Raw genomic sequence first — 13,995 nt, 5'->3', positions numbered from 1 at the left:
AAGCCCCCGGGACAGCTGCAGAAGACCACAAGGGAGAGCCTTTCTGAAGCCTCGGGTTGGCCGAGTTCATGACCTCTTGGTTGAGCCATAATGGGGGCCATGGAGCATTTGGCCTGTTGGCTGAGAGTTGAAAGGGGGCGTTGTGAGGGGAAGTCGTAGTGGGAGCCCACGGGACAGATGCTGAAGGTCATGTGAGGACTCGAACGCTTTGGTTAGCCACAGGAGATGTTGACAGAGAATCGGAAAGGGAGACAAAATGGCGTTGGCGTGAGGGAGACTAAGGGAACTGATGCCTTCTTACACAGTGGTCTTTGATTTTTTTTTGGGGGGGGGGGGCGGATAAAGCAAAGCAGTGGGTGAGGCAACGAGCCACCACTGCTTGTGGCCGTGACCTCCCAGTGCATGATGGGACCCTTGCTCGTGTCTTACAGAGGAGCCAACCTCTCGGAGAGCGAGGCTGAGCAGGACGGGGACCATAACATCACCGAGTTGCCACAAGCGTACGCAGGGAGAGGGAATATGAAGGCCCAGCAGAGCGCCGTGCGTCTGACGGAGGTGAGGGTCCCATGTATATTGACGCAGAGTATCACGCTGATGATGAACATGCTGCACTGTATAATGATGCCGAGTGTCTCTATACACCGATCAGGAACACGCCGCGCTGTATAAAGATGCTGAGTATCTCTACACTGATCAGGAACACGCTGCGCTGTAAAATTGTGTATCTATTTCGCGTGAGTGCTATTGGGACTGACCAAATGTGCTGTATCAACAAAACCCAAAAATCCCCAAATGCAACATCCAAACGACACAGTATATAGTTAAATACTTATCACCGGTGGAAGACTTGTCTACTGAGACCCTTCTCCCTGCCCTGCAGAGGTGAATGGGAAGTGTCACAGGTAGGGTTAGGACCGGCATACTGGTTGTACTGTGACGTGGCTGCAGGCTAATAACGCTTTGGCCAAAGGGTTTAACTTAATGACGTTGAACTAGAGGAAAAGAAGCCGGTATGAATAGAGCACTCAGACCATGGTGCAGTGTTACGTTGTCACATCTAAATCTGTAATAGTCAGATATAAAAGAAAGTGGTGCATATATAGCACAAACTACTAACTACATGTCAAAAATACTGAAACTAGCTGGTCACTATAAGAGTAGCTACTTAATCCCAAGTATTTAATCCCACATCAGGGTATGATGAAGGATTAGAGGTTTAGCTGCATTACATGGTTTAATAGCCCTAGTTGCTGTATGCCTGTGTAATTCTGTATATTTCTCAGAGTAGGACCCCAAATGATTCTCTGAGCACAGACCCTGTGTGATTATTGGGATCCTCTCAGAGATGAGAGCTCAGATACACACGTTGGGCGTTAAAGCGTCAGGATTTCAGAGTGATCCAATATCCTTACAGCGGTTATTAACCCAAAGTCAGCGCGGGAATTGTTCTTAGCAAAATGGCCGCGCTGACGTATGGGCCGAATATCGCTTCTGTTTAACGCTGTTAAGCAGAGTATCTTATTCTTTATTTGCGCGTATCTCCGTACATGAACCGAAGTGGGGGGAAGGGAGAAAGCCAACGCTATTCCAGGTGATCCCCCCCCCCCCCCACATCTAAACAGCGACTGATCTCGCAGCTCTGTAGCCAGAGAGAGACTCCGACACACACGGGTTACTCTGTATATTAACAGGAACCTTTCCCAAGCTTGCTCATGTTATTTCTAAGGCCGCGCATATAGTGCCCGTGATGGGCGACGTCGCCCAAAAACAATTGCATTGCCTCCGTGCGCGCTTTATAGTAAGCGCGAATGCGACGGAGCGCCGTCAGGTGGCGAATTTTGGTAGCTGGCAATATTTGATTTTTCGAGGGCGGTCACCTCGTGACAGCCCCTAAACCAATCAAACGCCAGTACGCCCGCGGCGCCGCAAAGCAAAATATAACTTTCGCTAGCGGTGACGGGTGACGTCGCCCGTCGCAGGCAGTACACACGCGACTGGATGTGGAACTGGGGCGCTCCCTAAAATATGTGGCTAAAAAATATTTAGACGCCATGGAATTATTAAATATTAAAAAAAATTGTAGAAAATGTGTAATGGTATAAAATTGTATACTGGCCCTTTTTGTTGGTTTTGCTGCTGCTTGACCTTGAAGAAGACAACCCCGAGTCCTCCTTATGGTTGCAATTGGAGTGTGAAGATGGTCAGCGCAAACTCGTGGAACTCAAGATGATGATGAAGAATAGAACAGAATAAAATAATACACAGTATTAGTGCATGCATCAACATATGAGGGGGGGAACAAAGGGGGGGGGGAGGAGGGGAGGAGAGGGGGGGGTGAGGGATGGGAAGGAAGGGGTATTAGTAAATGCCACTAAATACACAGCAAATGAACCATAAGTTGTTAGTTTCAGCGACTCACACGGGCTTGTGTGAGACTTCACCCTCAGCGATGGATGTGGTGGGTAAATACAGACTCCTGAAACGGAGTAATAATAGACAAAAAAACTCACACGGCCTAATGTGAGTTTGTTCCCTCAGTGGGTGATGTCAGCCTGCTCAGGTGATGTGGATACGTCTCAGTATTCTACCCCCAGTGGGTGTGGTGTATGAGTGGCTCCTCTCCCAGACGCCCATAGACCAAAGGATGGGCAAAGTCTGAATTAGTAGCTATTTGTAGTCTTTATTGATAACAGTTAAAACGTAAAACACAATGCGTAAAACACGTATCCCCCGCTTTGATTACTGTCTCCCTCACTCCAATTGCACTGAGGGAGACAGTAATCAAAGCGGGGGATAGACAGCCAGTTTTTTTCACTGTTTTTAATTAATCTATTAAATAATCAAGTCCCTGCGCCTATATATACCATGTACAATGAGCATCCGGCAGGAACCTGATGAAGCTTACTGCGAAACGCGTTGTTCCCTGCCGGAGCTCATTGAGAGAGGGACCCAGACAGCCGCCGGACATCCGGTTCCACTGCCGGACGCGTCAGTGAGAACGCAAACGGAGGAAGAGGTCCTGCTGGATAACCACGCGGCTGATGCTGGGCAACGAGAGTTGCCATCTGTGTGAGTGTGTTCATTGTGTTTTACGTTTTAACTGTTATCAATAAAGACTACAAATAGCCTTGGGAAAGGTTCCTTTTAATATACAGAGTAACCCGTGTGTGTCGGAGTCTCTCACTGGCTACAGAGCTGCGAGATCAGTCGCTGTTTAGATGTGGGGGGGGGGTTCACCTGGAATAGCGTTGGCTCTCTCTCTTCCCCCCCACTTCGGTTCATGTACGGAGATACGCGCAAATGAAGAATAAGATACTCTGCTTAACAGCGTTAAAAAGAAGCGATATTCGGCCCATACGTCTGCGCGGCCATTTTGCTAAGAACAATTCCCGTGGTGACTTTGGGTTTATAACCGCTGTAAGGATATTGGATCCCTCTGAAATCCTGACGCTTTAACGCCCAACGTGTGTATCTGAGCTCTCATCTATAGGAGAGGATCCCAATAATCACACAGGGTCTGTGCTCATAGAATCATTTGGGGTCCTACTCGGAGAAATATACAGAATTATGCAGGCATACAGCAACTAGGGCTATTAAACCATGTAATGCAGCTAAACCTCTAATCCTTCATCATACCCTGATGTGGGATTAAATACTTGGGATTAAGTAGCTACTCTTATAGTGACCAGCTAGTTTCAGTATTTTTGACATGTAGTTAGTAGTTTGTGCTATATATGCACCAATTTCTTTTATATCAGACTATTACAGATTTAGATGTGACAACGTAACACTGAGCACCATGGTCTGAGTGCTCTATTATACCGGCTTCTTTTCCTCTAGTTCACCACTGATTGTGGGTACAAGAGACCAGCCCAATTTCAGTATATATTTACCTATACGGCACAGGTTGGGCAGGGGTTCTTTCCCTTCCCTCTCAAACTGTGTGTGTCTGTCTGTGTGTGTGTCTATGTGTGTGTGTGTGTGTATGTATGTGTCTGTGTGTGTGTGTGTGTGTGTGTGTGTGTGTGTGTGTCCTGACGATGAACACGCTGGGCTTTATGATGAGTTGGGTGCATATATTATTCATTCTCTTGTCTGTCCGCAGATTGGCCCCAGGATGACTTTACAGCTGGTGAAGATAGAAGAAGGATTAAGTGATGGAAAAGTCTTATATCACAACTACAGTGAGTACTGAACCACCCCCCCTCCCCTCAGGGTGACACAGACAGGAGGGAGCTATGGGACATGGAGTCTGTCCCTCCCCCCGCAGGGTGACACAGTGACACAGAAAGGAGAGAGCTATGGGACATGGAGTCTGTCCCTCCCCCCGCAGGGTGACACAGTGACACAGACAGGTGGGAGCTATGGGACACGGAGTCTGTCCCTCCCCCCGCAGGGTGTCACAGTGACACAGACAGGAGGGAGCTATGGGACATGGAGTCTGTCCCTCCCACCGCAGGGTGACACAGTGACACAGACAGGAGGGAGCTATGGGACATGGAGTCTGTCCCTCCCCCCGCAGGGTGACACAGTGACACAGACAGGAGGGAGCTATGGGACATGGAGTCTGTCCCTCCCACCGCAGGGTGACACAGTGACACAGTGACACAGACAGGAGGGAGCTATGGGACATGGAGTCTGTCCCTCCCCCCGCAGGGTGACACAGTGACACAGACAGGAGGGAGCTATGGGACATGGAGTCTTCCTTCATGATACTCCCTTTCTCCCTCCCACCCCCCTTCTCGCTCTCCCAGTTGAGAAGACTGAAGAGCAGATTAAAGGCATGCTGGAACGTAAGGAGAAGAAGCTGCGACAGAAGGCGGAGCGGAGGAAGAAGCAGGAGGGAGATGTGAAGAACAAGAAGCAGGAGAGGGATGACAATAAGTGAGTGAGGGGACGGGGCGAATGGCATCGCGTTGCCATGACAACTTGCTGTAAGAACGGCACCGCCATCACGCCGGCCCTGTTTGGGAGCATCGGGACCTCAAGCAGGCAGTTCCCTGAACACCCTCAGTGGGGTCCTAAACGATATTTGCTCCTATTCCCTAGATGTTGGGACCTTGGCTCAGGCACGCTGTTCTCTGGACGCGCTCTGTGGTCCTTTAAAACCATGTGCTCCCTGTGCCAAGATCCCAGGTCAGACAGGCAGGGCAGTGGACTACCTTAGCGGGGTCCTTAACACCATGCCCTCCCGGTTGTCTATGGCAGTTCCCTGGATGCCTTCCACCTAAGGTGCCTAATGCCACTTGATGCCTACTCTGCATTATCCAATTAATTCAGGCATTTTCCCAGACACCCTCATCGGGGTCCTTAACTCCATATGGTCCTCATTGTCTATATACAAGGACCCCGTTTAGACAGGCATTTCCCCAGACGCCCTCATTGGGGTCCTTAACTCCATGTGCCCTCCGTTGTCTATAGACTAGAAACCCTGTTCATACAGGCGTTTCCCCCAGACGCCCCCTAACTCTTATGCACTCCCCCTGCAGGAAGCGCAGTCTGGCCGGCATGAAGCGCAAGTGCGGGGCGGACCAAGATGACGACAGTGGAGCCGAGGATCCCGGGACGACTGGGGAGCAGGACCAATCGGAAGACGACGATGCCGAGTATTACAGGCAGGAGGTGGGACAGGAGCCGGATCGAGGTAACTGAACCACTAGGACTAGTAACATCTGGGGCCACTGGAGCAGGACACTGATACTCGTCCATTCTGTCATTCTCTGGTTCATTCTTTCTCTGGTTCGTTCTCTCACGTCACGGTCGTTTTCCTTTGTTCTGTCTCTCGTTCAATTCTTTTCTTGTGCTGTCCTCTCGCCCCTCTCGCTCAATCCCTTCTTGTCCTCTCGCCCCTCTCGCTCAATCCCTTCTTGTCCTCTCGCCCCTCTCGCTCAATCCCTTCTTGTCCTCGCCCCTCCTCTCGCCCCTCTCGCTCGCTCAATCCCTTCTTGTCCTCTTGCCCCTCCTCTCGCTCAATCCCTTCTTGTCCTCTCGCCCCTCCTCTCGCTCAATCCCTTCTTGTCCTCGCCCCTCCTCTCGCTCAATCCCTTCTTGTCCTCTCGCCCCTCTCGCTCAATCCCTTCTTGTTCCTTCTTGTTCTCGCCCCTCTCGCTCGCTCAATCCCTTCTTGTCCTCTCCCCTCTCGCTCGCTCAGTCCCTTCTTGTCCTCGCCCCTCCTCTCGCTCAATCCCTTCTTGTCCTCTCGCCCCTCTCGCTCAATCCCTTCTTGTTCTCGCCCCTCTCGCTCGCTTAATCCCTTCTTGTCCTCTCCCCTCTCGCTCGCTCAATCCCCTTCTTGTCCTCTCTCGCTCGCTCAATCCCCTTCTTGTCCTCGCCCCTCCTCTCGCTCGCTCAGTCCCTTCTTGTCCTCGCCCCTCCTCTCACTCGCTCAGTCCCTTCTTGTCCTTGCCCCTCTCGCTCGCTCAATCCCTTCTTGTCCTCTCTCGCTCGCTCAATCCCTTCTTGTCCTTGCCCCTCTCGCTCGCTCAGTCCCTTCTTGTCCTCGCCCCTCCTCTCGCTCGCTCAATCCCTTCTTGTCCTCGCCCCTCCTCTCGCTCGCTCAATCCCTTCTTGTCCTTGCCCCTCTCGCTCGCTCAATCCCTTCTTGTCCTTGCCCCTCTCGCTCGCTCAGTCCCTTCTTGTCCTCGCCCCTCTCGCTCGCTCAATCCCTTCTTGTTCTCGCCCCTCTCGCTCGCTCAATCCCTTCTTGTCCTCTCGCCCCTCCTCTCGCTCAATCCCTTCTTGTCCTCTCGCCCCTCTCGCTCAATCCCTTCTTGTCCTCTCGCCCCTCTCGCTCAATCCCTTCTTGTCCTCTCGCCCCTCTCGCTCAATCCCTTCTTGTTCTCGCCCCTCTCGCTCGCTCAATCCCTTCTTGTCCTCACCCCTCCTCTCGCTCAATCCCTTCTTGTCCTCGCCCCTCTCGCTCGCTTGCTTAATATCTTCTTGTCCTCGCCCCTCTCAATCCCTTCTTCTTGTCCTCGCCCCTCTCGCTCTCTTGTTCATTCTTGTCCGTTCCCTCCTGCGCTCTCCGTCTGATCTCTCTTATCTCCTCTCTCCAGATCTCTTCCTTCACGGCAGCAGAAAGAAGTTTCCGAACCGCAACTCGGGTCCCCCCAGGAAGAAATTCAGAGGTGCAACGGAGCCCAGGAGAGCGGGGCAGGAATCCCACTCCCCGGGAGGACCAACCGGACAACGCAGGGGGAAATCACCCCTTCAGAGAGGAGACAAAAGCCCATGGGGGCAGAAACCAAGACCCGGGAAAAAACCCATGGGGCAGAAAGCCTGGCAAAATCCAGAGGGACAGAGACCAAGACCCGGGAAAAGACCCATGGGGCAGAAAGCCTGGCAAAATCCAGAGGGGGAGAGACCAAGACCCGGGAAAAGACCCATGGGGCAGAAAGCCTGGCAAAATCCAGAGGGGGAGAGACCAAGACCCGGGAAAATACCCATGGGGCAGAAAGCCTGGCAAAATCCAGAGGGGCAGAGACCAAGACCCGGGAAAAAACCCGTGGGGCAGAAAGGCCGGCAAAATGCAGAGGGGCAGAGACCCCGGAAAAATGCTGCCACGCGGGGGTTCAAAAAGAACTTTGAATTTAAGAGACCCGGGGCGTTCGGCTCTAGGAGCTCCAGGCCGGGGCAGAAGCCCAAAGCTGGGGGGCGGCACAAAACGGGGGAGCGGAAGGGGGGGAAGCCCCCGAAGCAGAAGAGAAAGGGGTTTTAACAGGACACTTGTAATGCATCTCCTGTAAATACCACTGTAATTATCTGCCCCGGTGGAATCCACTTGAAATACACAAGTTGGGTGTCTGAAGTTTTTGTTTTCAGTGGATACTCTGAATTGGGGGGGGGGGGAGCTTCATTATAATGTTATGCGCTATTATATTGATGTCACGTTTCTTTTGTTATTAGGTCACTTTGACCCCAACGTGGGACCGACCCTTTAACCACATCACTGTCATTAGGTCACTTTACTCCTACGTGAGACTGTCCCTTTTAACCCATTGGCAAACAAGTAGGGGCTCATCCCCCATGGCTGGCATCAGGGGCGGGAGGGGGGACGGGGAACTGGATGCTCCTCCCAACACGTTTCTAAAGGTTGCCTCCATTAGAGCAATCGTGCGCTAGTCTACGAGGGTGCTTGACGCACGCTTTCAGGGTTGCATACAAGGGGTACGTGGCCAGCATTGTTCTCTCCCAAGTCCCACATCCATGTCCCAACACGGCGTGGTCCATGCTGGGAGGGTGGGGAGCTAGGACGTGTCACCCTCTGGGTCGGCGTGCCCTGTGATGTGCCTGACCCAACGCGTTTCTAGAGGTAGCCATTTCCATATGGTGATCATGTGCTAGAGGTAAAGGGTGCTTGACCTATGCATTCAGGGTGACAAACAATGTTAGGGGCGCCGGTCTCACGTCGGCGTTGTTTGAGTCCCCCACTTTCCAAGGGTGGTTCGTTCCGTGTAGTGCAGCACCTTCCCCCCAACGCGTTTCAAGGGGTTTCGGACTTCGGAATAATAATGAGCTAGGGGTCAGGAATAGTGTGTCTCTCTGTCATAAAAAGCTCATATATAAATGTCGGAATTGGAGGAATGTATGTAAAGATAAATGGTAAATACTTATATATGAAATTATACACACCACACTATAGAGGGGTAAGGATCAACCTTTGTTTTTTTTTAAATATAAATATTTCCAATAATGAACTAAACTACATAGATTTGAACACTAAAAATGGCCGTTATTTTTGTTCCAGAAAGAATGTGCTGTGTATGAGGGGAATGGGAATCTGCCTGAATATAATAGGGTTGTCGAACAGGATGAGGGAGCGGGGTACGTAATATGCAATAAAAAAATCAGTAAGAGAATCCAATATATAGAGTAGGATTGCTGATAAAAGTTGCAGATCCCGTGACGTTAATCTTCAAACATTATACTCCCATAGATTTGAGAAAATAGAGCATATCACACTAAAAAATCAGGTGTGCAGCAAAGGATCCGATGTTTATGATGACATGTTAGGCTGCGCTTATAGTGGCGGCGATGATCGCTGGGAAAATCAAATAGAGAGGACTTCCAGGGATCGCGACCAATCCGTCGCTCCGTTGCGCTTACTGTAGCGCACGTGACTGCGGCAATGCGTGTGTTTCGCCGTGACGGCAGGTCGCTGTCGCCGGCACTGTAAGCGCAGCCTTAGGTTGGACGCTGTGTGGGTGTGCTAAGGTAGAAGACAGGAGAACACCATAGCACAGACTATCCGAGCTCAATTTAATAAAGTAGTAGTTAAAAAAAAAACCTTTAAAATGCGCACATACACTTAGTGCCGTACAAAAGGGCACATAGAATAAATCACGGAGCGACGACTATCTCGCATAGGTTGGATGAACGCTGATTTCGGGCGGGTGCTGCTTCCTATTGCGCCCACCTGGAAACACAGCTGCACTCCGCGGGGCTCTCTCTTGCTCAGTGTCACTCCCACTCTCCTGGATTCTACGCATTTCGCTTGATAGCAAGCTTCATCAGGAATCCTTCGCGTTTCGCTTGATGGAGCAAGCTCTGTCTGAATCCATCGTGTTTCGCTTGATGGAGCAAGCTTTGTCAGGAATCCTTCGCGTTTCGCTTGATGGAGCAAGCTCTGTCTGAATCCATCGTGTTTCGCTTGATGGAGCAAGCTTTGTCAGGAATCCTTCGCGTTTCGCTTGATAGAGCAAGCTTTGTCAGGAATCCTCGTTTCGCTTGATAGAGCAAGCTTTGTCAGGAATCCTTCTCGTTTCGCTTGATAGAGCAAGCGTCGTCAGGAACCCTTCGCGTTTCGCTTGATAGAACAAGCTTCGTCAGGAATCCTTCGTTGCTTGTGTGGTTTTAGTGTATTTTCATCCATCTACCACTGGGGGGGGGGGGGGTGTGACTATTAGCCTGATATTTTATTATCCTCCACACGTCATTGTTGTTGGAGTTATAGCACACTGTTATAAGCACCAGTCCTGTTTTTGTGGCACTACATATTATAGGAGACACAACTCCTAAAGCTAAATGTATAGAAATGTTGCGAGGGGAAAAAGTGAAACCAGTAATGCTGCAATATTAACGATGGCCCCTATATAATAACTTTTATTCCTACAGATGGTTAAAAATAAATGCCCTAGCACAGGGGTGCACAAACTTTCCCCCCCGCCTGCTCTCCTTACCGGCTCAAACACCCCCCCCCCCCCTTCCTTGTCTTCGGCGCCAAATGAGGCCGCAGGGTCACTTGACATAACGTTTGCCATTGCAACGTGACCCCGCAGAGTTATTTGACGCCGCGTTGCCGAAAGTTGAGGTTGCAGAGGCCTCCCGCGATCCCCAAGGCATTTAATTTAAATGCCGTTGGGGGGGGGGAAGAGCGCGGGGGTCTCTGAAACTGCTTTGCACACCCCCCGCCCTATCATTCGCGAAGTGAAATAAATGTAAATCTTTATTCAGATCTAAAAAAAAAAAAAAGAAATTCAAATAATAAGTAGCGGAAATAAAAAAATAAATAAGAATTATGCCACAAATGGATGTGAAAAAAAAAATAATACTTTGAACAGATCTTGCCTTTGCCGGAGCCTTTTTTGAAACTTTTTACAACATAATGCTCTGTCAGGAGAGGGAAGCGTTTGAAAGAATGAGATCTGCATGTTTAAATATTTAATAAACACAATCGCAAACCAAAGGGTTTAACTACATGTCCCTCAGGCAAGAGAATATATATAAGGATTTCACTGGGTATTTTTGTCACATTGGATGTGGCATCGGGGGCTTTTCCGTCTTTTGTTTAAATATGTTAACCTAACCCTGGCAGCCTCTTCTCCACCCCCCCACCCCCTCCTCCTCCTCCGCCCCGGCATCCTCTCACACCCCCCACCCCGGCATTCTCTCACCCCTAACCCCCCCACTCCCTCCCCGGCATCCTCCTCTCCGCCCCGGCATCCTCTCACACCCCCCACCCTGGCATCCTTTCTCCCGTCCCCCCGGCATCCACTCACCCCTTACCCCCCCACGGCATTTTCTCTTCCCCCCCACAGCATCCCCCTCCCCCCGGCATCCTCCTACCCCCCATCCCCCGGCATTTTCTCTTCCCCCCCCAACGGCATCCCCTCCCCCCACATCGACTCTTTCCCCCCCCCCCCCCCAGCATCCTCTCTCTCCCCCGACACCATCTTCCCCTGCAAGGTGCTGTCAGCAAGGCTCTGCGACTTCAAATGGCGCGCGTTTTCATGACAACGTGACGTCACGCTGCCGTGACAACGGGACGCCTTATGGCGCCGAGGCGTCGCGCGACGTCCCAATGTCATGGCAACGCGGTGCTGCGTGACGGCACGCAGCGTCCGTCCCGTTGCGGCAGCAGCGCAGGCGCCGTTTGACGTCGCGTAGCCATGTTGGCGGGATTTGCAGGGGGCGATGCCGCCGGCCCGGAGATTACTCCGCTCAACCCACAGCCGGAGCTCCGTGGGCTGAAACCCGGGGTCAATGCCGGTGTGGTGGCGACCCCGACGTGTACTAAAATAAAAAGCAAAGCTGCAGTTTGCAAGGAAACGGTGAATGAAAACCGCCAGGGCCCTGCGTGTGCGAGAGGCGTGTGCGAGGTGTGTGAGAGGCGTGTGTGAGGTGTGTGAGAGGCGTGTGTGAGAGGCGTGCGTGAGGTGTGTGAGAGGCGTGCGTGAGAGGTGTGTGAGAGGCGTGTGTGAGGCGTGTGTGAGGCGTGTGAGAGGCGTGTGAGAGGCGTGTGAGAGGCGTGTGAGAGGCGTGTGAGAGGCGTGTGAGAGGCGTGTGAGAGGCGTGTGAGAGGCGTGTGAGAGGCGTGTGTGAGGTGTGTGAGGCGTGTGTGAGGCGTGTGTGAGGCGTGTGAGAGGCGTGTGTGAGAGGCGTGTGTGAGGTGTGTGAGAGGTGTGTGAGAGGCGTGTGTGAGGTGTGTGAGAGGCGTGTGTGAGGTGTGCGAGAGGCGTGAGTTCCGACAGACCGCTCAGTAATGCACTCACTCGAGGAACGCCCCGAATCCTGTTGGGGTCACCTGCTCACTCTACCCAAGGGGGTTCTGGGTCAGTGTCAGGCTTGGTCATGAATTCTATTCCAATCCTTATTTTCATACAACACCAGACGTGCTCCCAGGAGGCAGACAGCCACTGAATTTACAGCAAACTTCAGCGCAGTCATTCCTCGGAGGAGTAGGCATGATATATGTGTATGCGCGATATGCTGATTAAGCCCTATGGGAAATATGAGCACATTATACACTTTCAAACTGAAGACATCCTGCATTATTTGTTTGTCATGCTGAGGTTTGAAGCTGCAGACCAAGCAATATCCTACTTGTGTTTTTTTTTTAATAAATCAGTTCTGTACTAAAAAGAGAAAATACTTGTAGCATTTTTTTTTACACAACTCTGAATGACATTTTTAATGTATTATAATGTAACAAGACTTTTTTTGTTTCTATACCAACCATTTACAAAGTCACATCCCCTTCCTCTTCTTAATAAATAATAATAATAATAGCATGTTCTTGTATAGGGCTGCTAGTTTTACGTAGCGCTTTACAGAGACATTTTTGCAGACACAGTCCCTGCCCCGTGGAGCTTACAATCTATGTTTTTTGGTGCCTGAGGCACAGAGAGATAAAGTGACTTGCCCAAGGTCACAAGGAGCCGACACCAGGAATTGAACCAGGTTCCCCTGCTTCAGACTCTCAGTGCCAGTCAGTGTCTTTACTCACCGAGCCACTCCCTCTCCCTCTTCTGAAACAGGCTCTGACACACCCCTTTTTGAGCCCTGCCCTCTCTCTAGCAGCGCACCCATTGTATCTAGTGACTGCCTGGTCACATGATCTTCCCCACAGCACTTTGAATCTTTGGACCTCTCTCTGTCTTCTCTCTCCTAGATCCTAACTGTTTAGCGAGGGATGGGGGCGGGGGGGGGGGGTGTCAGAGACTCGCCTAGGTATCCGATAGCAGAAGTTAGGCCCGGCTTTCTTCAGGGTTGGCTTTCCACTGCCACTGGGCCCAGGACAGTTGTCTTGGTGCTTCCCTCTCTGTCGGAAGCGCTGTGTGCACACACCACACACCACACACCACACACCACACACCACTACCTCCTCCATCACTATCCACTTCAGCCCTTGTCGTCCCACTGCTGGATGAAGGCCTCCCCAAGGACGGTACTGCGGTGGCAGGGCTTCTGCTTGCGTTTCTCAGAATAATGTTCTGATTTCGTCCTCCCGTCTTACTTTTGGTCTTCGTTTTGGGCAAAAATGGTGCTCAACTGGGTTCCAAGGGACCTAGAGAGACTCACACATACAAGCATAGTTCACATATACAATATGTCCTCATCATCTCCAGCCTGTGTCTCCCCACTGCTGGATGAAGCCTCCCCAATGATCTCCCAGGTCCTACGGTTACAGCCTCTCTTCTCCATGTCGCTCCCACACATTCCCTCATCCCATCCTCTCCAGCCTGTGTCTCCCCACTGCTGGATGAAGCCTCCCCAATGATCTCCCAGGTCCTGCGGTTACAGCCTCTTTTCTCCACGTCGCTCCCACACATTCCCTCATCCCATCCTCTCCAGCCCGTGTCTCCCCACCGCTGGATGAAGCCTCCCCAATGATCTCCAAGGTCCTGCGGTTACAGCCTCTCTTCTCCACGTCGCTCCCACACATTCCCTCATCCCATCCTTTCCAGCCCGTTTCTCCACTGCTGGATGAAGCCTCCCCAGTGATCTCCAAGGTCCTGCGGTTACAGCCTTTCTTCTCCACATCACTCCCACACATTCCCTCATCCCATCCTCTCCAGCCCGTGTCTCCCCACTGCTTGATGAGGCCTCCCCAGTGATCTCCCAGGTCCTGCGGTTACAGCCTCTCTTCTCCACGTCGCTCCCACACATTCCCTCATCCCATCCTCTCCAGCCCGTGTCTCCCCACTGCTGGATGAAGCCTCCCCAGGTCCTGCGGTTACAGCCTCTCTTCTCCACGTCGCTCCCACACATTCCCTC

The 13,995-nt window shown here is 51.6% G+C and overlaps 1 protein-coding gene across 1 annotated transcript in view; it reads left to right on the top strand.

The window, feature by feature from the left end:
- The first annotated feature begins 370 nt into the window (after positions 1-370).
- LOC142471036 (uncharacterized) overlaps positions 371-13,995 on the top strand; it is a 39,338-nt gene continuing 25,713 nt past the window's right edge. The window contains exons 1-5 of the mRNA XM_075577833.1: positions 371-555; positions 4,106-4,184; positions 4,755-4,884; positions 5,490-5,644; positions 7,056-7,714. Coding sequence (XP_075433948.1) covers positions 403-555; positions 4,106-4,184; positions 4,755-4,884; positions 5,490-5,644; positions 7,056-7,714 — 1,176 coding nt within the window. The 5' untranslated portion in view covers positions 371-402. The remainder of the gene's footprint in view (positions 556-4,105; positions 4,185-4,754; positions 4,885-5,489; positions 5,645-7,055; positions 7,715-13,995) is intronic.

Source organism: Ascaphus truei, chromosome 20 (assembly GCF_040206685.1).
Source record: "Ascaphus truei isolate aAscTru1 chromosome 20, aAscTru1.hap1, whole genome shotgun sequence".
Taxonomy (NCBI): domain Eukaryota; kingdom Metazoa; phylum Chordata; class Amphibia; order Anura; family Ascaphidae; genus Ascaphus; species Ascaphus truei.
Note: the sequence above shows the minus strand (reverse complement) of the source record. Positions and strands in the feature narration are given on the sequence as shown.